At 41.7% G+C, this 26,354-nt stretch overlaps 1 protein-coding gene across 2 annotated transcripts in view; it reads right to left on the bottom strand.

Annotated features, from left to right (window-relative positions):
• LOC139550444 (complement factor B-like) overlaps positions 1 to 26,354 on the bottom strand; it is a 37,724-nt gene that overhangs the window by 11,174 nt on the left and 196 nt on the right. Inside the window, exons 2-9 of one of the 2 annotated variants that reach the window (XM_071361348.1) lie at positions 25,886 to 26,089; positions 19,059 to 19,244; positions 18,176 to 18,349; positions 17,964 to 18,056; positions 17,696 to 17,838; positions 17,160 to 17,292; positions 16,882 to 17,007; positions 13,836 to 13,931 (exon numbers count right to left, since the gene is read on the bottom strand). In XM_071361348.1, coding sequence (XP_071217449.1) covers positions 13,836 to 13,931; positions 16,882 to 17,007; positions 17,160 to 17,292; positions 17,696 to 17,838; positions 17,964 to 18,056; positions 18,176 to 18,349; positions 19,059 to 19,244; positions 25,886 to 26,089 — 1,155 coding nt within the window. Of the gene's footprint in view, positions 1 to 13,835; positions 13,932 to 16,881; positions 17,008 to 17,159; positions 17,293 to 17,695; positions 17,839 to 17,963; positions 18,057 to 18,175; positions 18,350 to 19,058; positions 19,245 to 25,885; positions 26,093 to 26,354 lie in introns of both variants that reach the window. The other variant, XM_071361349.1, reaches the window with a different exon arrangement.

Below are 26,354 nucleotides of genomic sequence, written 5' to 3'. Positions count from 1 at the left end.
TGCGGCTTGGTTGACCTTCGCCTCTCCTGAGTCCGTACGGGAGTTGCAGTGATGAGACAAGACTGTAACTACCAATTGGATACCATGAAAATTGGGGAGAAAAAGGGGTAAAAAATGTTTTATTAAAATAAAAAAGGACGTTTTTGAACGTTCTCAGGACACTCTGTACCAGTCCTCAGGATGTCAAATGATGGTTACAAGGGAACATTCTCTGGAAGACTTTTGTCTAGTTCCCTGTAAGTTACCAGGATGTCACTGAAGACCATGTCAGGTCTTTTTGGGGCATTCTCAGGACATTAATTTGACTAATCATTAGGACATTGCATGATGGTCCCAAGGGAACGTTCTCTTGGGGACCATTGCCTAGTTCCCTGTAAGTTACCAGGACATCACTGAGTTGCGTATAATCACTAGTTGTATATAATGTATGCAAACTTTGTTTAAACTCCACTGTCTGTATTGTCTCTTTATGTTGTCAATCAGTAGCAGCACCATATCACCAAGTAAAATTTGAGGATGTGTAAATGTTATTGGCGACCAAAGGGGATTCTGAGGTGTCAGGACTTTTTTTAGGACGTTCTCAGGACAGTAACTTGACTAGTCATTAGGACGTTGCGTGATGGTACTAAGGAAACGTTCTCTAGAGGACCTTTGTCTAGTTCCCTGTAAGTTACCAGGACGTCACTGAGGACTATGTCTGGACCTTTTCAAGATGTTTCCAGAACATTTGTTTTATAAGTAAAATAATGACATGGGATGGGGGGGGTTAAGGTAAGCGGGACGCTGTTCAGCAAAAATAGTGTACAAAAGTTAATTACAAAATTATTACATTTGACATGATCACTTTTAATGTACTGACTTTTCAATATGACCCCACTTGGGATTTTAACTCACAGCCTCTGGATTTGGAGTACACTGATGTTTCTGCGGAACCACTGGGTCTGTAGCATTCTCAGAAGTCACATACACATTTATTACCTAGAACACATTTCTGCAGCAAAAGAGTGCCATCCGCATTGCTAAATCAGTTAATCTGACTATTCTCTAATCATTGAACAATTTGAGGCTTTTCTGAATATTATGTATTATGTTGGTGGGGTATATTACTCTGTTTTAATGTTACTCCTGAATCACTATGATAAATTGAAAAGCTTTTCACAAGTAGTATTTTTAACAGAGCTCAGATTTACTTTGAAGTGCAAAAGTGTAGCAAAACAGGTGTAGCAGGAAGATCTGAATGCCGTGAACCAAGAAGTTGTGAGTTCAAATCCCAGGTGAAGACATGTTGAATAATAATAGTGCATAAATTAACATTCACAATGTAATCATGTATGTAAATTATGTCAGTTGAAAACACTATGTTAAAAGCACTGTGTGCGTGGCTGTCCCTAACCTTGCCAACAGACAAAGAGCTCTGAATGGATCAGTGGTTCACCAATCAGGGCCTTGATGGACTCGGCAACAGTAACAAGCGGTGATGTGTAATGGAAGTAGGGTGTGCTTGCACAGATACAATGGTATCCAAAATTATTAACCTTTGATAAAGATGAGCAATAACGACTGATGAAAGCCATTGTAGGCCGAAACGTTTGATCTTTTAACCTCGCTCAAATAATAAAATCGAGCTTTATTTATAAGGCAAATTTCAGACATGAAATGCAACACAAAGTGCGCCATTTAAAAAAAAAATAATGCAATAGATAATTACATATTTACAACACAACAAACATTAGAGGGTAAAAACAAAACAAGAACAATACAAACTGAATCACTGAAAAGCACCCTAAGGAAAAGAAAAGCTAAAAACTTTTAAATAAGTCCACAGTTTCAGCCCCCCCCTCAGGTTCTCTGGCAGGCTATTCCAGAGGCTGGGGGCATAATAATTAAAGGCTACCTCTCCACGCCTCCTGGTAGGCTTTGGGATAGATAAACGGCCAGAGAACCTGAGGGACCTACAGGGTACATAACTTAAAAGCATGTTTGACATATATCGTGGATTGATTTAAAAACCAATTGAAGAATCTTAAAATGTACTCTTAAAACCGGTGTAAAATGTGCTCTCCGTCTGGTCTTGGTCAGTACCCATGCTGCAGCATTCTGTATGTTTTGCAGTTGACCAATGGGTTTCTTGGGTAGACCAGACAGGAGAGCATTACAGTAGTCAAGCCAGCTTGTAATAAAGGCATGGATTAGTCTCTCTGTATCAGCCTGAGAGAGAAACGTCCACACCTTTGCAATGTTCCTCAGGCGGTAAAAAGCTATTTTGGTCACATTCCTAGTGTGATTTGAAATTGAATTCAGAATAGAAAATAACACCTAGGTGTTGTATCTTTATTGCCCGTGAATTAAAATGTGCAGACAGATTGTCTCTCTGTGCTTTGGTTCCAACATTAAGTACCTTCGTCTGGTCTAGCTGGAGGAAGTTGTGCTAATGGTAAGCGAGTGTTGTGCCTTTTCCTTTGCAATGATGATTACATTTTTGGGTCGAACCTCGACACACATTGGTTGAGCGCCCTCTTCTTTCCTTTCAATAGTGAGTGTATTACAGATAATCCTGAATGAATCCTGAATAATGATGAGTGAGAAAGTTAGAGGGTCAAAGATCATACCCCAAAGACATGCTAAACTCCCTTGTTAGCATGTCTTGGGGGTATGATCTTTGAATCTCTGTAACTTTCTCACTCAGCATTATACACAATTTATTCACGATTATCCATAATCATTGTGGCATTCACATGAATGTAGAAGTGTTTATAAATAAGAATATAATATGTTCCTAATAAAAGTGACTCCAAAATGACACTTTACATTATTTACCATTCATTTCAATTGGGCACAAAATAATCTGAAACAACCAAAACTAACTGCAAATGCATCCAACAAGTTTGTAGAGTCACAAGCTTGATGTAGTCATTGCGTGCTAGGAATATGGGACCTAATACTAAACTTTTGACTACTTTATTAATAAGAATCTTTAGTGGTGTCAATAATTTTGACCCCTACCCTTTTGTTTAAAAAGTAATTTGTTTGTCCTCAAAATCTCTTTCTCTACCAGAGACTCTGGGTTCGAGCCCAGGCTCTGTCGCAGCCGGCCGCGACCGGGAGGTCCATGGGGCGACGCACAATTGGCCTAGCGTCGTCCAGGTTAGGGAGGGTTTGGCCGGTAGGGATATCCTTGTCTCATCGTGCATTAGCGACTCCTGTGGCGGGCCGGGCGCAGTGCACGCTGACCAGGTCGCAAGGTGCACGGTGTTTCCTCCGACACATTGGTGCGGTTGGCTTCCGGGTTGGATGCGCGCTGTGTTAAGAAGCAGTGCGGCTTGGTTGGGTTGTGTTTCGGAGGACGCATGGCTCGGAGGACGCATGTAGCGATGAGACAAGATAGTAACTACTAACAATTGGATACCACGGAATTGGGGAGAAAACAGGGTAAAATTTAAAATTAAAATAAAAAAAATTAAAAAACTCTTTCTCTGAGCAATTGTATTAGTATAAAATTATATAATTTCCCAATAGTTTTGAACATACAATATAGGTCAGTATTTGAATAATTTAGGTGGTCAGCTTATTTTTTCGGGGGAACCTTTCTCTGGGACCATCAGGTAACATCCTGACAACTAATACACTGAACGTCCTGAGAACGTCCTAAAAACATCCGAACCTGGACCCGTTTCCACAAAGTGTCTCAGAGTACAAAATCGGTCGTATGTGCTGAGAATAAAGACATTTTACTCCTACTCTTATGGGTAAAAAATTATCATAAGAGTTCCACCTAGTCGACAGATATTTAAGAGATCTCATGAGCTGTTCAGACTAACCAGCAGGTGTCTTGATTATAGAAAAAGGCAGAGAGTCAGTGGTTCCCGCACCACAAACAGGCAATTGCTTTGGAGTTGTTAAAATAATGTTTTGATATTTCTATATGATCAACCCATAAATAATGTAGACCTACATGCAACAGTATCTCTTGCGCTTTTGACAATGATTTTACATGAGGCCTAATTCACATATGTCTAAATACGTATAACCACTAAGCTAATAAATAATCAAATTTTTTCATTAACCTATATCATGTTATTTCACGTTATCCCTTTAGAGCGCATGCAAAAGCTATTTAAAAAGTTATTGAACAGGAGTAACAAGTGTTTTGATATAATGGGAATATCATCAAAATTCCACTTTCAACCGGTATAATACTGTATGATTCAGTGTAATGCCTACCACTTCATTCAAAATGTCAGCATTGGTTAATAACGTTATGCATGCAAACATATTAGGCAAAAATTAAGAGTAGGCAAAGTTATTGTGTCAGGCGAAAATTATAGTTATCAAACGTTTTACCATTTCAACATTTGATTTACAGTGACAGTCACTGTGGTTGTCTGAAGCATGCTATAGAGTTCACAGCTGGCAATGCCTCATCGCAATTGGTTATTCCCCATTATTTGCAACAATGTCATTGAGCATCATCACTATCTTTTCAGTACCTCAAACTGTCGAGATTACCAGATGAGATAAACTTTTATGAGAGGATTTTACTCCTGGCTCAGAGTTTGTCTGAGCAGTGTCATAAAGGAAACATTCCCCCATTTTGAATGTTATATTGTTTTTTGTGCATCTCTGAGTGGTGTTCTATCGATTCCCTGGGCCTTTTCATGTTTTCATGTGCATCTGAGTTATTTCAAGCAGGCAGAAATTCGGCCTGTATGATGTAGCATTATGAAAAGTTGCTCTCACTACACTGGAAGTTAATAGGAATACAACTTTTAGATCACAAAAACATCTCTCATCATGTCAAATTTTAATACTGGCCGATGCCATAACTCGGGAGGTTGTCTTCGCTCAAATGAGCCACTGATCATATTCCTACCTCGAGAAATTTGTAATTTAACAGAGGGTCAAACACATTTCTCCTATTTGTCTGTCTCTTCGGTCCAGGGTGCATTGTATGGTGCCGATGTGAATGACAGACTCCACTCTGTGAGGCACATCGATCTACAGATTGAACATAATGAGATTGTAGACACCTAAATTGAAAGTGCAGTTTGTTGAGGAGATTTTCCTGCTAACTAGCTAGCAAACGTAGCTATACACAATTGACAACAAACTTTCAGCATGCTTATAGAGAAAGACATTCAACAAGCACAGCACTTACACAAATGACTGATGATTGGCTGAAAGAAATTGATGATAAAAAGCATGTGGGGCTGTTTTGTTAGACTTCAGTGCGGCCTTTGACATTATCGATCATAGTCTGCTGCTGGCAAAACTGATGTGTTATGGCTTTACACCCCCTGTTATATTGTGGATAAAGAGTTACCTGTCTAACATAACACAGAGGGGTTTTTTAACGCAAGCCTCTCAAACATAATCCAGGTAGAATCAGGAATTCCCCAAGGCCCATTACTTTTTTCAATCTTTACTAATGAATTGCCACTGGCTTTGAGGAAAGTGTCTATGTATGTGGATGACTCAACACTATACACGTCAGCTACTACAGCGACTGAAATGACTGCAACACTTAACAAAGAGTTGCAGTTAGTTTCAGAGTGGGTGGCAAGGCATAAGTTAGTCCTAAATATTTATAAATCTAAAAGCATTGTATTTGGGACAAATCATTCACTAAACCCTAAACTACATCTCATAATGAATAATGTGGAAATCGAGCAAGTTCAGGTGACTAAACTCCTTGGAGTTACCCTTGATTTTAAACGGTCATTGTCAAAACAGATTGATACAACAATAGCTAAAATGGGGAGTTTTTCCATGATAAGATGCTGCTCTACCAACTTGACAGCACTGTCAACAAGGCAGGTCCTACAGGCCCTAGTTTTGACGCACCTAGACTACTGTTCAGTCGTGTGGTCAGGTGACACAGAAAAGGACTTTGGAAAATTGCAATTGGTTCAGAACAGGGGAGCACGGCTGGCCCTTGGAAGTACACAGAGAGCTAATATTAATAATATGCATGTCAATCTCTCCTGGCTCAAGTGGAGGAGAGAGTGACTTCCTCACTGCTTGAATTTATGAGAGGTATTGACATGTTGAATGCACCGAGCTGTCTGTTTGAACTACTGGCACACAGCTCGGACACCCATGCATACCCCACAAGACATGCCACAAGAGGTCTCTTCACAGTCCCCAAGTCCAGAACAGACTATGGAAGGTGCACAGTACTAAATAGAGCCATGACTACATGGAACTCTATTCCACATCAAGTATCAATCAAGTATATAAAGATAATCGAGAATTTCAATAAGCATTTCTCTACGGCTGGCCATGCCTTCCACCTGGCTACCCCAACCCCGGCCAACAGCTCTGCACCCCCCGCAGCAACTGAGATTCCTAAAGATTGGAAAGCGGCCGTGGTCACCTCCCCTCTTCAAAGGGGGATTCATTCTAGACCCAAACTGTTACAGACCTATATCCATCCTGCCCTGCCTTTCTAAAGTCTTCGAAAGCCAAGTGAACAAAACAGATCACCGACCATTTTGAATCCCATCGTCCCTTCTCTGCTATGCAATCTGGCTTCCAAGCTGGTCACGGGTGCACCTCAGCCACGCTCAAGGTCCTAAACGATATCATAACCGCCATCGATAAAAGACAGTACTGTGAAACCGTCTTCATCGACCTGGCCAAGACTTTCGACTCTGTCAATCACCGTATTCTTATCGGCAGACTCAACAGCCTTGGTTTTTCAAATGACTGCCTCGCCTGGTTGACTAACTACTTCTCAGATACAGTTCAGTGTGTCAAATCGGAGGGCCTGTTGTCCAGACCTCTGGCAGTCTCTATGGGGGTGCCACAGGGATCAATTCTCGGGCCAACTCTTTTCTCTGTATATATCAATGATGTCGCTCTTGCTGCGGGTGATTCTTTGATCCACCAATACGCAGATGACGCCATTCGGTATACAGCCCTTCTATGGACACTGTGTTAGCAAACCTCCAAACGAGCTTCAACGCCATAGAACACTCCTTCCGTGGCCTCAAACTGCTCTTAAATGCTAGTAAAACTAACTGCATGAACTTCAACCGATCGCTGCCCGCACCCGCCCGCCCGACTAGCATCACTACTCTGGACGGTTCTGAATATGCGGACAACGATAAATACCTAGGTGTCTGGCTAGACTGTAAACTCTCCTTCCAGACTCACATTAAGTATTTCCAATCCAAAGTTAAATCTAGAATTTGCTTCCTATTTCGCAACAAAGCCTCCTTCACTCATGCTGCCAAACATACCCTCGTAAAAGTGACTATCCTACCGATCCTCGACTTCGGCGATGTAATTTACAAAATAGCCTCCAACACTCTACTCAGCAAATTGGATGCAGTCTATCACAGTGCCATCCGTTTTGTCACCAAAGCCCAATATACTACCCAACACTGCGACCTGTATGCTCTCGTTGGCTGGTCCTCGCTACATATTCGTCGCCAAACCCACTGGCTCCAGGTCATCTATAAGTCTTTTCTAGGTAAAGCTCCGCCTTAGCTCACTGGTCACCAAAGCAACATCCATCCATAGCAGGCGCTCTAGCAGGTATATTTCGCTAGTCATCCCCAAAGCCAACACTTCCTTTGGCCGCCTTTCCTTCCAGTTGTCTGCTGCCAATGACTCTAACGAATTGCAAAAATCACTGAAGTTGGAGACTTATATCTCCCTCACTAACTCACTAAATAGCCTTCATTTCTCAGAACAAGAATAGACTGACGAGTTTCAGAAGAAAGTTCTTTGTTTCTAGCCATTTTGAGCCTGTAATCGAACCCACAAATGCTGATGCTCCAGATACTCAACTAGTCGAAAGGTCCGCTTTATTGCTTCTTTAATCAGGACACAGTTTTCAGCTGTGCTAACATAATTGCAAAAGGGTTTTCTACTGATCAATTAGCCTTTTAAAATGATAAGCTTGGATTAGGCTCTTGGGCTCCCAATTGGCGCAGTGGTCTAAGGCACTGCATCTCAGCTAGAGGCGTCACTACAGACAACTTAGTTCGAATCCAGACTGTATCACAACAGGTCCCAGACGTGCCGTGATTGGGAGTCTCATAGGGCGGTGCACAATTGGCCCTGCGTCGTCTGAGTTTGGCCGGTGTAGGCCGTCATTGTAAATAAGATTATGTACTTAACTGACTTGCCTAGTTAAATAAAGGTTCAATCAAAAAAATATATCATAATAATAATTAGCTAACAACGTGCCATTGGAACAAAGGAGTGATGGTTGCTGATAATGGGCATTTGTACGCCTCTGTAGATATTCCATTAAAAATCAGCCGTTTCCAGCTACAATAGTCATTAACAACATTAACCATGTCTACACTGTATTTCTGATCAATTTGCTGTTATTTTAACGGACAAAAACATGGACATTTCTAAGTGACCCCAAACTTTTGACCGGTGGTGTATATGTGAGAGATATAAGAAAGATCAGGTAACTTTTATATTTTTTTACCTTTATTTAACCTCTTGTTTCGGCACTCCATATATATATACACTCAGCAAAGAAATAAACATCCTCTCACTGTCAACTGCGTTTATTTTCAGCAAACTTAACATGTGTAAATATTTGTATGAACATAACAAGATTCAACAACTGAGACTTAAACTGAACAAGTTCCAGAGACATGTGACTAACAGAAATTGAATAATGTGTCCCTGAACAAAGGGGGGATCAAAATCAAAAGTAACAGTCAGTATCTGGTGTGGCCACCAGCTGCATTAAGTACTGCAGTGCATCTCCTCCTCATGGACTGCACCAGATTTGCCAGTTCTTGCTGTGAGATGTTACCCCACTCTTCCACCAAGGCACCTGCAAGTTCCCGGACATTTCTGGGGGGAATGGCCCTGGCCCTCTGATCCAACAGGTCCCAGACGTGCTCAATGGGATTGACATCCAGGCTCTTCGCTGGCAATGGCAGAACACTGACATTCCTGTCTTGCAGGAAATCACACACAGAACAAGCAGTATGGTTGGTGGCATTGTCATGCTGGAGGGTCATGTCAGGATGAGCCTGCAGGAAGGGTACCACATGAGGGAGGAGGATGTCTTCCCTGTAATGCATAGCGTTAAGATTACCTGCAATGACAAGTTCAGTGCTATGATGCTGTGACACACCGCCCCAGACCATGACGGACCCTCCACCTCCAAATCGATCCCTCTCCAGAGTACAGGCCTCGGTGTAACGCTCATTCCTTCGACGATAAACGTGAATCCGACCATCACCCCTGGTGAGACAAAACCGCGACTCATCAGTGAAGAGCACTTCTTGCCAGTCCTGTCTGGTCCAGCGACGGTGGGTTTGTGCCCATAGGCGACGTTGTTGCCGGTGATGTCTGGTGAGGACCTGCCTTACAACAGGCCTACAAGCCCTCAGTCCAGCCTCTCTCAGCCTATTGCGGACAGTGTGAGCACTGATGGAGGGATTGTGCGTTCCTGGTGTAACTCGGGCAGTTGTTGTTGCCATCCTGTACCTGTCCCACAGGTGTGATGTTCAGATGTACCGATCCTGTGCAGGTGTTGTTACACGTGGTCTGCCACTGCGAGGACGATCAGCTGTCCGTCCTCCCTGTAGCGCTGTCTTAGGCGTCTCACAGTATGGAAATTGCAATCTATTGCCCTGGCCACATCTGCACTCCTCATGCCTCCTTGCAGCATGCCCAAGGCACGTTCACGGAGACGAGCAGGGACCCTGGGCATCTTTCTTTTGCAGAGTCAGTAGAAAGGCCTCTTTAGTGTCCTAAGTTTTCATAACTGTGACTTTAATTGCCTACCGTCTGTAAGCTGCTAGTGTCTTAACGACCGTTCCACAGGTGCCTGTTCATTAATTGTTTATGGTTCATTGAACAAGCATGGGAAACAGTGTTTAAACCATTTACAATGAAGATCTGTGAAGTTACTTGGATTTTTACGAATTATCATTGAAAGACAGGGTCCTGAAAAAGGGAAGTTTATTTTTTGCTGAGTTTACATTGCATTCGTTAAGTATAAAGACCCCTTGACTTTTTCCACATTACAGCCTTATTCTAAAATGTATTATTGTTTTTTTGTCCTTACCAATCTATACACAATACCCGATAATGACAAAGCAAGCTTGGCACACCTGTATTTGGCGAGTTTCTCCCATTCTTCTCTGCAGATCCTCTCAAGCCCTGTCAGGTTGGATGGGGAGTGTTGCTACACAGCTATTTTCAGGTCTCTCCAGAGATGTTTGATCGGGTTCAAGTCTGAGCTCTGGCTGGGCCACTCAAGGACATTCAGAGACTTGTTGTTGTCCTGTTGGAAGGTGAACCTTTGCCCCAGTCTGAGGTCCTGAGCGCTCTGGAGCAGGATTTCATCAAGGATCTCTCTGTACATTGCTCCGTTCATCTTTCCCTCGATCCTGACAAGTCTCTCAGTCTCTGCCGCTGAAAAACATCCCCACAGCATGATGCTGCCACCACCATGCTTGACTGAAGGGATGGTGCCAGGTTTCCTCCCGACGTGACGCTTGGCATTCAGGCCAAAGAGTTCAAAGAGAATGTATCTCATGGTCTGAGAGTATTTATCTAGGGGCGGCAGGTAGCCTACTCGTTGGAGCGTTGGGCCAGTAACTGAAAGGTTGCTGGATCGAATCCCCGAGCTGACAAGGTAAAAATCTGTGGTTCTGCCCCTGAACAAGGCAGTTAACCCACTGTTCCCCGGTAGGTCGACATTGTAAATAAGAATTTGTTCTTAACTGACTTGCCTACTTAATAAATGAAATTACATTTTTTTAAATGTGGTCTTTTGGCAAACTCCAAGCAGGCTGTCATGTGCCTTTTACTGAGGAGTGGCTTCCGACTGGCCACTCTACTATAAAGGCCTGATTGGTGGAGTACTGCAGAGATGGTTGTCCTTCCATATCCACAGAGGAACTCTGGAGCTCTGTCAAAGTGACCATCTGGTTCTTGGTCACCTCCCTGACTAAGGCCCTTGGTCACCTCCCTGACTACGGCCCTTGGTCACCTCCCTGACTACGGCCCTTGGTCACCTCCCTGACTAAGGCCCTTGGTCACCTCCCTGACTAAGGCCCTTCTCCCCCGATTGCTCAGTTTGGCCAGGCGGCCAGATCTAGGGAGAGTCTTGGTGGTTCCAAACGTCTTCCATTTAAGAATGATTGAGGCCACTGTGTTCTTGGTAACATTTTTTGGTACCCTTCCCCAGATCTGTGCCTCGACACAGTCCTGTCTCGGAGCTCTACGGACAATTCCTTCAACCTCATGGTTTGGTTTTTGCTCTGACATGCACTGTCAACTAACTGTAGTACCTTATCAGTGGTGTAAAGTACTTAAGTAAAAATACTTTAAAGTACTACTTAAGTAGTTCTTTGGGGGGTATCTGTATTTTATTTTACTATTTATATCTCTGACAACTTTCACTTTTACTCCACTACATTACTAAAGAAAATAATGTACTTTTTACTCCATACATTTTCCCTGACACCCAAAAGTACACGTTACATTTTGAATACTTAGGTGGACAGGAAAATGGTCTAATTCAGACACTTAAAGAGAACATCCCTGGTCAACCCTACAGCCTCTGATCTAGCAGACACACTAAACACAAATGCTTTGTTTGTAAATCATGTCTGAGTGTTGGTGTGCCCCTGATTATCTGTAAATGAAAAAAACAAGAAAAACGTGCCGTCTGGTTTGCTTAATATAAGTAATTTGAAATGATTTTGATACTTAAGTATATTTTAGCAATTACATTTACTTTTGATACTTAAGCATATTTTTAAAAAAAATACTTAACTTTTACTCAAGTAGGATTTTACTGGGTGACTTTCACTTTTACTTGAGTCATTTTCTATTAAGGTATCTTTACTTTTACTCAAGTATGACAATTAGGTTGTTTTTCCACCACTGGACCTTATATTAGACAGGTGTGTGCCTTTCCAAATCATGTCCAATCAATCGAATATACCACAGGTTGACACCAGTCAATGATGATCAATGGAAACAGGATGCACCTGAGCTTAATTTCGAGTCTCATAGCAAAGGGTCTGAATACTTATGTAAAGGTATTTCTTTTTTCTTTTTTTATACATTTTCAAAAAAATCTAAAAACCTGTTTTCGCTTCGTCATTATGGGGTATTGTAGACTGCTGAAAAAAATATGTAATTCATTTAAGAATAAGGCTGTAACAAAATATGGAAAAAATTAAGCTGTTTGAATAATTTCCGAAGGCACTGTATTTCCATTCAACTGGTACCAGGGGACTTTAAGACAAGTCTTGTGAGGCCTGTGGGTGTCTTAGAGCAAAACAACCGATACGTTTGTGAGAGTCTCACCTTTGCTCATATTACAATACAGACAGAAGTTAGCAAATTGGCTGTACCGACTTCAGACGAGTAGCTTGAAGGCGAACACGGAGAACACCATCGTGTTCGTGAGAGTCCCATCGTTCAAGAGAGCGGTCACGATACAGATTTTGTGAGAAGACCGATTTTTGGGATGACTCATGGTCTGACAAACACACTCTTTCTCTGTCACCTTTCATCGCAGATGTGGAAGTGTGACATAGGCGGATGCGGTGGATTGAGACGCATGCAATGCAGATAACTATCTTAAACTGACAGATTTTTATGGGGATGTTTTTAATATGCTAATTATATTTCAGCGGGGGCGCGGACATCGACCTTAAAGCACGGTGAAGTTATTCATTTCACTTTGGATGATGTATAAATACACCCAGTCACTACAAAGACAAAAGGTGTCCTTCCTAATTCAGTTGCTGAAGAGGCAGGAAATTGCTTAGGGATTTCACCATGGGAGTTAGAGAGTTTAATGGCTGTGATAGGAGAAAATTGAGGATGGATTAACAACATTGTAGTTACTCCACAACACTAATTTAACTGACAAAGTGAAAAGGAAGCCTGTCCAGGTTAAAAAATATTCCAAAACATGCATCCTGTTTGCAACAAGGCATTAAAGTAATAGTGCAAAAAATGTGGCAAAGCAATTCACTTTCTGTCCTGAAAGCAAAGTGTTATGTTTAGGGAAAATCCAAAACAACACATTACTGAGTACCACTCTCCATATTTTCAAGCATAGTGGTGGCTGCATCATGTGATGGGTATGCTTGTAATCGTTAAGGCCTGGGGTGTTTTTCAGGATTAAAAAAACAAACCATGGAGCTAAACGCTGGAAAAATCCTAGAGGAAAATGTGGTTCCGTCTGCTTTCCAGTAGACACTGGGAGATGAATTCAGCTTTCAGCAGGACAATAACCTAAAACCCAAGCCCAAATCTACACTGGAGTTGCTTACCAAGAAGACAGTGAACGTTCGACTTAGTTTTGGTCGAGTTACAGTTTTGACTTAAATCTGCTTGAAAGTCTATGGCAAGACCTGAAAATAGTTGTCTAGCAATGAACAACAACCAATTTGACAGAGCTTGAAGAATTTTGAAAAGAATAATGGGCAAATTTTGCACAATCCCGGTGTGGAAAGACTTACCCAGAAAGTCTCACAGCTGTCATCACTGCCAAAGGTGATTCTAACATGTATTTAATCAGGGTGTTGAATACTTATCTAATCAAGATATATTCTTATTATTTTTCATGACAAGAGTATTTTGTGTAGATTGTTGACCAAAAAATGACAATTTTGATAATCCCACTTTGTAATAACAACAAAATGGGGAAAAAGTCAAGCGGTGTGAATACTTTCTGAAGGCACCGTAACAATGGTTTTACTTGTTTGGTTTTGCTTGTTTGAAAGACAAAAGCATTCAATCAAGAACTGGGTCAAGTGGGCGGGGCTACATAAGGTGAAAAGAGCACATTTATAACAAGAGTGTTCAGCAGTTGATCTTACCCAGATACTTCTGCCAGTCTTTGCCATGTATTTCTTCCATCAGGTTCCTAATCCTGATAACAGTGGGCTCTGCACTTCCCCCCATGTTAGTCTTGCCTGCAGGAATGGCGAGAATTAAATACATTAAATCTACCTTTAATTGTATTATACAGTGGGGAGAACAAGTATTTGATACACTGCCGATTTTGCAGGTTTTCCTACTTACAAAGCATGTAGAGGTCTGTAATTTTTATCATGGGTACACTTCAACTGTGAGAGACGGAATCTAAAACAAAAATCCAGAAAATCACATTTTTAAGTAATTAATTTGCATTTTATTGCATGACATAATTATTTGATCACCTACCAACCAGTAAGAATTCCGGCTCTCACAGACCTGTTAGTTTTTCTTTAAGAAGCCCTCCTGTTCTCCACTCATTACCTGTATTAACTGCACCTGTTTGAACTCGTTACCTGTATAAAAGACACCTGTCCACACACTCAATCAAACAAACAGACTCCAACCTCTCCACAATGGCCAAGACCAGAGTCTTGGCCATTGTGGAGAGGTTGGAGTCTGTTTGTTTGATTGAGTGTGTGGACAGGTGTCTTTTATACAGGTAACGAGCTGTGTAAGGACATCAGGGATGAAATTGTAGACCTGCACAAGGCTGGGATGGCCTACAGGACAATAGGCAAGCAGCTTGGTGAGAAGGCAACAACTGTTGACGCAATTATTAGAAAATGGAAGAAGTTCAAGATGACGGTCAATCACCCTCGGTCTGGGGCTCCATGCAAGATCTCACCTCGTGGGGCATCAATGATCATGAGGAAGGTGAGGGATCAGCCCAGAACTACACGGCAGGACCTGGTCAATGACCTGAAGAGAGCTGGGACCACAGTCTCAAAGAAAACCATTAGTAACACACTACGCCGTCATGGATTAAAATCCTGCAGCGCACGCAAGGTCCCCCTGCTCAAGCCAGCGCATGTCCAGGCCCATCTGAAGTTTGCCATGAGGAATGGGAGAAGGTCATGTGGTCTGATGAAGCAAAAATAGAGCTTTTTGGTCTAAACTCCATTCGCCGTGTTTGGAGGAAGAAGAAGGATGAGTACAACCCCAAGAACACCATCCCAACCGTGAAGCATGGAGGTGGAAACATCCTTTTTTGGGGATGCTTTTCTGCAAAGGGGACAGGACGACTGCACCGTATTGAGGGGAGGATGGATGGGGCCATGTATCGTGAGACCGTGGCCAACAACCTCCTGCAGTGTGTGCAAACCTGGTCAAGAACTACAGGAAACGTATGATCTCTGAAATTGCAAACAAAGGTTTCTGTACCAAATATTAAGGTTTCTGATGTATCAAAAACTTATGCCATGCAATAAAATGCAAATTAATTACTTAAAAATCATACAATGGGATTTTCTGGATTTTTGTTTTAGATTCCGGCTCTCACAGTTGAAGTGTACCTATGATAAAAATTACAGACCTCTACATGCTTTGTAAGTAGGAAAACCTGCAAAATCGGCAGTGTATCAAATACTTGTTCTCCCCACTGTACATTCACACATGCAGTACCAGTCAAAAATTTGGACACACCTACTCATTCAAGGGTTTATCTTTATTTTTTCTATTTTCTACATTGTAAAATAATAGTGAAGACATCAAAACTATGAAACACATATGGAATTATGTAGTAATCATAAAGTGTTAAATAAAAATAGATTTGAGATTCTTCAAAGCAGCCCCCATTTGCCTTGATGGCAGCTTTGCACACTCTTGGCATTCTCTCAACCAGCTTCACCTGGAATGCTTTTCCAGGAATGAGTTCCCACATATGCTGAGCACTTGTTGGTTGCTTTTCCTTCACTCTGCGGTCCAACTCATCCCAAACCATCTCAATTGGGTTGAGGTCATGTGATTGGAGGCCAAGTCATCTGATATAGCACTCCATCACTCTCCTTCTTGGTCAAATAGCCCTTACAGCAATTACACCTGTAGGTGTGTTTGGTCATTGTTGAAAAAACAAATGATAAGTCTCTTCTTAATGGTGTCCTTTAGTAGTGGTTTCTTTGCAGCAATTCGAGCATGAAGGCCTGATTCACACAGTGTCCTCTGAACAGTTGATGTTGAGATGTGTCTGTTACTTGAACTCTGTGAAGCATTTATTTGGGCTGCAATTTCTGAGGCTGGAAACCCTAATGAACTTATCCTCCGCAGCAGAGGTAACTCTGGGTCTTCCTTTCCTATGGCGGTCCTCATGAGAGCCAGTTTCATCATAGCGTTTTTGCGACTGCACTTGAAGAAACTTTCAAAGTCCTTGAAATTTTCCGTATTGAGTGACTTTCATGTCTTAAAGTAATGATGGACTCTTGTTTCTCTTGCTTATTTGAGCTGTTCTTGCCATAATATGGACTTGGTATTTTACCAAATAGGGCTATCTTCTGTATACCACCCTTACCTTGTCACAACACAACTGATTGGCTCAAACACATTAAGAAGGAAATAATTTCCACAAATTAACTTTTAACAAGGCACACCTGTTAATAGAAATGCATTCCAGGTGACTACATCATGAAGCTGGTTGAAAGAAAGCCAAGAGTGTGCAAAGCTGTCATCAAGGCAAAGGGTGGCTACTTTGAAAAATATAAAATATATTTTGATTTGTTTAACACTTGATTGGTTACTACATGATTCCATATGTGTTATTTCATAGTTTTGATGTCTTCACTATTATTCTATGATGTAGGAAAAAAATAAAAAGCCTTGAATGTGTAGGTGTGTCCAAACATTGACTGGTGCACGCACACGCACACACACATTTGTTTTACTTTCCTTGTGGGGACCAAACAATTGATTCCCATTCAAAATCCTATTTTCCTTAACCCTAAACCTAACCCCAAACACCTAACACCTAACCCTAATTGTAACCCTAAACCTAACACCTAAACCTAAAATATCCTTTTCCCTTGTGGGGACCGGGAAATGTCCACACTAACTGTGAGGACTTATGTTCCCCACAAGGATAGTAAAACCAAATACACACACACACAACAACATTACCATCTGTAAACATAATAATGGCCTGCTGTGTGTCTTCAAGCTCATTTCGTTCCTTAAAGACAGCCATCTTTTCAAGGATTTTTTTAAATACCTTTGAGAGGTTACTTCCAGTACCATTTAATTTACCTGTTGAAGGAGGAAATCTTACTCTGAGAACTATGCATTGCCACCAACATGTTTGCCAGTCAGACATAAAAGGGAAAAAAACTAACAATAATACATCATTTATTTACATACTGTAGATTGTGATGGTCAAATAATAAAAACCGTGTTCTTACCATAGGTGACATTACTTAAGTTCTGTAAAACCATGTCTGAGTGTGAGGAAGGAGAGAAGATATCAACAATCTCATTGACCTCAGAAGCAAAGCTCAGAATTCCGTACCTTGGGATGACTTCAAAAAAAGATATCTGCCCAGTCAAAAATGGAGAGGAGGAAGTGTGAGAGAAAAGAAACACAACCAAAGCATAACAAAACAAAAGTTTCTTGATATCAAAACAAATAACTGATCATTTGTACTGCAATTGTGTTACTTGAAAGTAAAGTATTGCACGCATGACTAAGTCGCTTTGGATAAAAGCGTCTGCTAAATGGCATATATTATTATATATTACTAAGGGCCTTAATCAGACTTGAGATAAGTAGACTTAACATGGACATGAGTCAATAAAACATGGACTCAAGTCAACATCGTATTACTTAAATCCATGTTAAGTAAACTTTCCTCAAGTCTGAATAGGGCCCTAAATGTATTGTAAAGATTGTACAACAGATCTGAGCTGTCTGTTTGTCTTAATACTAGTAATACTGTACCTGGTTGATGAGTGCTGTAACGCAGTTTTTGGCCACAGTAAAATGATCTCTGCTTATGCTCCCTGAATTATCCAGAGCAATGTAGATGTGGAGCTTGCCTCCCTGCCTCATCTGGATGGACCTTTGTATTTGCTGCCCATCAGCTGTAAGACAATATTCAATTCGCATGGTTCAGATTTCAAAGCAAAGAAAATGTAGCACGGGGTGTATAAAACAAAACAAAAAGAGGAACAATGTCATTCACTACATATGGGTCTTGGCAACTCACTATTGTCATCCAGGACAGATATGGCCAGACGATTCTCGAGGGATGTAGAGAAGTACTTGGACACCTCCTCTGGGGTGTCATAGTAGTTTTTACCTGTAAAATGTAAATGTTCAAACTGTACGTATCTAGTTTAACTGCTTCTAACTGCATCTGTGTATTATGTGTTACATGGATTTATTGACAATGTGAGGGATGGGTTTATGGTTCCTCACTGTAACAGACAGGCTCAGTTCCTGACCAGTCTCCACCCTCCAGGCATATCCGCTCCTTCGATCCCAGCAGCATCAGTCCTAAAGAACATTCATAGGTCACCCGGTCACCTATATCAAGCATATTTCCATTGCGCTTGGCCCCCGGGGGAACGCCAGGGTCACGGCAATGTCCAGCTAGGGTGTGGGATAAGGTGGAGTAAGATAAGGAAACAATGGACCGGAGGAATTACCTTTATATACAAAAACTTTACCTTTAGAAAACACGTTATTCCAATAGACTAATGCTCTGTGCCATTTGGAACACAGTCAGCTCTACATCTGAGATGCAGACGTCCCCTATGTCTTACAGTCCTCATGACCTAATCAACCCTTAAAGGCCCGATGCAGCCATTTTTATCTCATTACAAGTCATTTCTCTGTAACAATTAAGTACCTTACTGTGATTGTTTTCAATTGAAATGGTCAAAAAGAAACAAAAATAGCTTCTTAGCAAAGACCAATTTCTCAAGCAAGAATTTTGCTAGGACTGTCTGGGAGTGGCCTGAGTGGGGAGGGGGAAACAAAACATTTGTTGTTATTGGCAGAGAGGTTTGGAACTCTCTTTCTTATTGGTCTATTAAGTAATTTACCACATGGTGATGTCACCATGGAAGGCCAAAACTCCATCCCACCAAAACAGGCAGAAATATCAGGTGGTTTTGTCAATCAACAATTACACTAAAAGGGCATAATCATCATTTTCACAGTGTTATTCCAACATAATAGTGTGGAAATATACATAAAAGACAGGAAAATGTTTTTGACTGCACAGGGCCTTTCAGGATCTCTGGGGGTTGGTAAAGGGATTTGTAAGAGTTTGGACCAAAGAGATCTTTTCACTTACAGCCATGATCACAGATAGGCGTGTCACCACTCCACTTCCCATTACTCTGGCAGACTCTGGAGGCGGAGCCGGCGAAAACGTAACCGTCATGGCATTCATAAGTGGTCTGGTCCCCAACAACATACCGCAATAGACCAGGAGACACCTCACCATTTCTCAGCTCACTGGGATAAGGGCATGTCATGACTGTTGGGAGCGAGATAGAGGGAGAATATTAGTGAATATTCTTTTTTTATTTATTTAACTAGGCAAGTCAGTTAAGAACAAATTCTGATTTACAATGATGGCCTACCAAAAGGCCCCCTGCGGGGACGGGGGCTGGGATTAAAAATAAAATAAATAAAAATATAGGACAAAACACACATCACGACAAGAGAGACAACACTACATAAAGAGAGACCTAAGACAACAATGGCAGCAACACATGACAACACAGTATGGTAGCAACACAACATGGCAGCAACACAAAACAGGGTACAAACATTATTGGGCACAGACAACAGCACAAAGGGCAAGAAGGTAGAGACAACAATATATCACGCAAGGCAGCCACAACCGTCAGTAAGTGTCCATGATTGAGTCTTTGAATTAAGATATTGAGATAAAACTGTCCAGTTTGAGTGTTGTTGCAGCTCGTTCCAGTCGCTAGCAGCAGCGAACTGAAAAGAGGAGCAACCCAGGGATGTGTGTGCTTTGGGGACCTTTACTGGCAGAACGGGTGTTGTTTGTGGAGGATGAGGGCTGCAGTAGATATCTCAGATAGGGGGGAGTGAGGCCTAAGAGGGTTTTATAAATAGGCATCAAACAGTGGGCCTTGCGACGGGTATACAGAGATGACCAGTTTACAGAAGAGTATAGAGTGCAGTGATGTGTCCTATAAGGAGCATTGGTGGCAAATCTGATGGCCGAATGGTAAAGAACATCTAGCTGCTCGAGAGCACCCTTACCTGCCAATCTATAAATTACGTCTCCGTAATCTAGCATGGGTAGGATGGTCATCTGAATCAGGGTTAGTTTGGTAGCTGGGGTGAAAGAGGAGTGAGTACGATAGAGGAAACCAAGTCTAGATTTAACATTAGCCTGCAGCTTTGATATGTGCTGAGAGAAGGACCGTGTACCGTCTAGCCATACACCCAAGTACTTGTATGAGGTGACTACCTCAAGCTCTAAACCCTCAGGAGGTAGTAATCACACATGTGGGGAGAGAGGCAGTCCTCTTACCAAACCACATGACCTTTGTTTTGGATGTGTTCAGAACAAGGTTAAGGGCAGAGAAAGCTTGTTGGACACTAAGAAAGCTTTGTTGTAAAGCATTTAACACAAAATATGGGGATGGGCCAGCTGAGTATAAGACTATCATCTGCATATAAATGGATGAGAGATCTTCCTACTGCCTGAGCTATGTTGTTGATGTGAGATAGCAGATGTTGACTTTATACACTGCACTCTTTGAGAGAGGTAGTTAACAAACCAGCCCAAAGACCCCTCAGAGACACCAATACTACTTAGCCGGCCCACAAGAATGGAATGGTCTACCGTATCAAACGCTTTGGCCAAGTCAATAAAAATAGCAGCAGAACATTGCTTAGAATCAAGGGCAATGGTGGCATCATTGAGGACCTTTAAGGTTGCAGTGACACATCCATAACCTGAAGGGAAACCAGATTGCATACCAAAGAGAATACTATAGACATCAAGAAATTCAGTCAGTTGATTATTGAGAAGTTTTTGAAACACTTTTGATAAACAGGGCAAAATAGAAATAGGCCTATAACAGTTAGGATCAGCTTTATCTATCCCTTTAAATAAAGGACGAACCGTGGCTGCCTTCCAAGCAATGGAAACCTCCTTAGAGAGGAGAGGCAGGTAAAAAAAGGTCAGAGATAGGCTTGGCGATTATATTTTTTTTATTTTTTTTTTTTATTTTTTTTTTTTTACCGTTATTTTACCAGGTAAGTTGACTGAGAACACGTTCTCATTTGCAGCAACGACCTGGGGAATAGTTACAGGGGAGAGGAGGGGGATGAATGAGCCAATTGTAAACTGGGGATTATTAGGTGACCGTGATGGTTGAGGGCCAGATTGGGAATTTAGCCAGGACACCGGGGTTAACACCCCTACTCTTACGATAAGTGCCATGGGATCTTTAATGACCTCAGAGAGTCAGGACACCCGTTTAACGTCCCATCCGAAAGACGGCACCCTACACAGAGCAGTGTCCCCAATCACTGCCCTGGGGCATTGGGATCTTTGTTTAGACCAGAGGAAAGAGTGCCTCCTACTGGCCCTCCAACACCACTTCCAGCAGCACCTGGTCTCCCATCCAGGGACTGACCAGGACCAACCCTGCTTAGCTTCAGAAGCAAGCCAGCAGTGGTATGCAGGGTGGTATGCAGGGTGGTATGCTGCTGGCTATGTGCTGGCTATGTGCTGGCTATATGGGCATATGGCTATATGCTGGCTATATGGGCAGCAACTGTAAAGAAGGAAGGGTTTAAACCATCTGGCCAAGATGTTTTTTGGGAGTCAAGTTTAAGGAGCTCCTTTAGCACCTTGGACTCAGTGATCGCCTGCAGGGAGAAACTTTGTAGCGGGGCAGGGGAAAAAGAGGGAGGAGCATCGGGGCTAGTCACATTAGAAGGGGTGGGAGATTAGGAAATGTTGGACGGGCAAGGAGGCATGGAGTCCAATAGAAATCCTGACTAAATGAAGTGGTGAATAAAAAGCTCAGCCATGTGCTTCTTGTCAGTAACAACCACATAATCAACTTTAAGGCACATGGGCAGCTGTGATATATTTTTGTATTATTTATTTGTTTATTTGGACAGGGACAATGTACAACAACAAAAATAAGTACAAAATAAAGGCAGATAAATTATGCTTTGCACCAGATTTAGCTAACAGCTCATTTCCATCATTCTCTGGGCAGGTGAACATATAAACATGAAAACATTATATACAAACAGACAAAATACAGTGCTTTCGGAAGTATTCAGACCCCTTCCCTTTTCCCAAATTTTGTTACGTTACAGCCTTATTCTCAAATGGATTAAATAAAACAAATCCTCAATACCCCATAATGACAAAGCGAAAACAGGTTTTCAGCATTTTCTTATTGACATAAGTATTCAGACCCTTTGCTATGAGACTCGAAATTGAGCTCAGGTGCATCCGGTTTCCATTCGTCATCCTTGAGATTCTTCCACAACTTGATTGGAGTCCAACTGTGGTAAATTCAATTGATTGGACATGATTTCGAAAAGCACACACCTGTCTATATAAAGGTCCAACATTTGACAGTGAATGTCAGAGCAAAAACCAAGCCATGAGATTGAAGGAATTGTCTGTAGAGCTCAGAGACAGGATTGTGTCGAGGCACAGATCTGGGAAAGGATACCAAAAAATGTCTACAGCATTGAAGGTCCCCAAGAACACAGCGGCCTCAATCATTCTTAAATGGAAGAAGTTTGGAACCACCAAGACTCTAGCCACCCAGCCAAACTGAGCAAGAAGGGCCTTGGTCAGGGAGGTGACCAAGAACCTGATTGTCAGAGTTCCTCCGTGGAGATGGGAGAACCTTCCAGAAGGACAACAATCTCTGCAGCACTCCAGACAGAAGCCACTCCTCAGTAAAAGGCCCATGACAGCCCGCTTGGAGTGTGCCAAAATGCACCCAAAGGACTCTCGGACCATGAGAAACAATATTATCTGGTCTGATGAAGCCAAGATTGAACTATTTGGCCTGAATACCAAGCATCACTTCTGGAGGAAACATGGCACCATACCTACGGTGAAGCAGGGTGGTGGCAGCATCATGCTGTGGGGATGTTTTTCAGCGGCAGGGACTGGGAGACTAGTCAAGTCTAGCAAAGTACAGAGAGATCCTTGATGAAAATCTGCTCCAGAGCGCTCAGGATCTCAGACTGGGGTGAAGGTTCTCCTTCCAACAGGACAACAACCTAAGCACACAGCCAACCTGTTTTTGCTTTGTCATTACGGGGTATTGTGTGTAGATTTATGAGGGGGGAAAAACAATGTAATCAATTTAGGAATAAGGCTGTAACCTAACACAACGTGGATAAAGTCAAGGGGTCTGAATATTTCCCGAATACACCAGACATAAAGAAAAACAGATTTCTGGACATAGAGACAAGTTTCAATACAGAAGTCAAGACATTGCAAATAAAAGTCATTGCAATCATTGCTATTGGACCTGATAATATGAGTGGTATAACACAAAGTAAAATCTAAATATTGCACATGAAGAAGGTTAAACCAATGCCTTATACATTTTAAAGGGTTAATAAATGATGTTATGATAAACTGTAAGGTCTCCTCTTCAGGAGACCTCTGTGTGTGTGTTAAAACCTGTTTTGAGTGTTTTGACCTTCAGACACTATCAGAAGGCGTCTACATTCAGACTCCTCCTGTCTGGATCCTACCGTGGCTAGCTGGTTTTCTGAGAACACAAGGCTGCCACAGCCTGATGAAACCAGCCACCTGTCAGAAGATGCTTACACTCGTTCACATTGTTATGACTCTATACTTGTGATGAAAGGTCAAGTTTCAGTCAAACCCATTTTCTGAGTTTTTACTTGCTGATAAGATGGTTCCTGCTGTCAGGGGGAGGTTAGATTTATTAAAATGTTGTTGCTAGGGAAAGTTACGTAAGGGGATTGGGGAGGCAATATGAGTTACAGGATGTCTTAGACATTTTGCAGAACTTGGGGGAGAAACTATCATATACTGTTATACTGTAGTCTGTACCAACTTCTGCCTACAAATTGTATTACTAAAGGAGTCTTTTTTTTAATACTTAAACAAAGAGTCAGTTTCCTTTCCATTACTAATGTATGTTTGATAACTATATATAGACCTGGTCATTTGTTGAGGAAATTGACCAACACACATATCCCAGTTATTGCACCTTTTGAAATTGCACTGTGTTTTAATCAATTCTAAGGATTTGTAGGATTTGGTACGTAAATGTTATTCCCTCTGTATAGTATGATATATAACGTTACATTACAAATGGAATAGCGGTCGTACAATATCGTACGAATTAGTGTCATAAGTCTTAAGGCCTTTATTCACAACTGCGCTGAGATCTTTTCTTTGAAATTCTGAATGAATACAGATTCCGATTTTGATGCACTAAACCATTCACACCAAGTCCTAGGAGTTTTTCACTCCACTTTCAGACAAATTCGCAGAATGTCACCAATGCTGCTGCGTTCATTCTCATTGTTCAAATTGGCTAGAGAGGACGCAGTAATGAGAGAAAAATCATACACTACTGTAAAAAAAAAGATCTGATTCATTCTATACTGTAGGATGAATCACGTTTTCATTCAGTTGCACCCCATTTAATAAGAGAGGAAATGCAAAACTGCCACCAGTCGTCATTCCTCGAACATATATGCTGACCATCATTACACTTGCTGCTGCCTATAATTTTCTTTCGATCTGATTAAAGAGATGAAGTCTAGACAAGCTAGGCCTATTTTAGGAAACTTTCTGAATGGACATAGAAAACTTGCGAAATCGTACACAAACCCACCCACCTAAAAGGATCCATCAAAGCCGTGATATAGGCTATATGAAGATTAATTGACAACCATTTAAAAAAACTGAAATACAGGCATGCAACTTGTCCATAGGCTAATGATCAGCCGTTATTACATTTTAGTGAAGAAATGGGTGGTTATTTTGACGCAACATTTACATTTGGTTGGGTGCTTTATCTAAATCAGTGCAACCACTTATTGATAAGGGTAAACTCCAGCGAATACTTTTTTGTCTGTCTTTTAGGGTTGCCTATAGCACAGGTGGTCGCCAAAGATTCACTTTAGCAGGCCTATAAGCTAATATACACATACACAAAACATTAGGAACACCTTCCTAATATTGAGTTGACGAAAATAATGGACTTGGTGAGAAAGGGCCTTTACTTGGATGACCTCACCTATCATACATCTTGGAGGAGTCTTGGAGGACGTATAATATTTTACGTCTTTCTCTGAGACCAGGCTGCTTGTGGAGTCATAAATGAGAATTACAAGGAGAATTTAAGGTTAAGGAGAACTTACAACAAAGGTAAGGAGGTTTTACATAGCAGGTTATGTGAATTGGGTTAAGGTTAGAATAAGGGTTAGAGCAGCGTTCCCCAAACTTGGTCCTGGGGACCCCAAGGGGTGCACATTTTGGTTTTTGCCCTAGCACTACACAGCTGATTAAAACAATGAAAACGTGATCATAAAATGTGCAACCATTGAGGTCCTCATGACCGAGTTAGGAAAACCTGGGTTAGGGGAAGGGTTAGCTAAATTGTTAGTTGTCCCCAACGAGACTCGAACATGCAACCTTTGGATTGCTAGATGTTCGCAGTACACGCCCAACCATCCTCCATGACCAACCTCCCTACTTTTATTTCTGTCTTAATTAACCATACCATTGTTGCATTTGTAAACCGAGCATAACATACTTATTGGAGGTACAAACATTTGATTTGAAAATGTAAAACGTCTGTCCAGTGAGTCGTCTGGTTTTAATGTGTCTTCTGTTGCATAAAAACAAGTCAGTGAACTTTTAGGTTTAAATCAATGTGAGTATGTCTGATTGGACTTGATAATTTTTGGCCTCAGACAAGAAAGGCTTGGAAACTACTACACGCTTTCAGAGAGGAGAGAAGGCCATTCCATTTTTTGTTGCTTTGAATGAGAAGGCAGATTGGGCAAGGGTGGTGGACCTTTTGGGGATGGTTGTCAAAGACCCTCAGGGGTACAGAATGAAGTTATCCAAATTGAACATCAATTCACCATACTCACCCCTGCACTCACTGCCTCGTCGACTGGGGCTTGGGGACCAGCGATTATGGCCCAGACATCTGTGCATACGTTTGGGGTAAGGGTAATAACCATCAGGACAGTGGTACAACAGCTCACTGCCCACATTTGATCCATTTGAGAGACTGTACTCCCCTCCTCGAATGGACATGCCATCAGTACTGCAGACAGAAACTCCAGACGAGACTACTGAGAGAGATGGAGAGAGAGAGACATGAGGGTGTGTGCTTGTGTAATTGGCAGAAGATAGTTTGAACATAACATTATAGGTACAGCATAAAGACAAGTATATATGGCTCTGTACAGGTCTGAGGCAAAGCTAGGGTTCAGGAAAAAACAATTGTCCCTCTTGCCTTTACTAATAGTCATATACACACTATTGCAATACTTTTATTTTCTATCAAAGTATGATTATATTTCTCAACACCTTAAGGAGTAAGACAGCCTAACA

The sequence above is a fragment of the Salvelinus alpinus genome, chromosome 23 (genome assembly GCF_045679555.1).
Source record: "Salvelinus alpinus chromosome 23, SLU_Salpinus.1, whole genome shotgun sequence".
NCBI classification, from domain to species: domain Eukaryota; kingdom Metazoa; phylum Chordata; class Actinopteri; order Salmoniformes; family Salmonidae; genus Salvelinus; species Salvelinus alpinus.
This window is presented reverse-complemented; position numbering and strand designations above follow the sequence as displayed.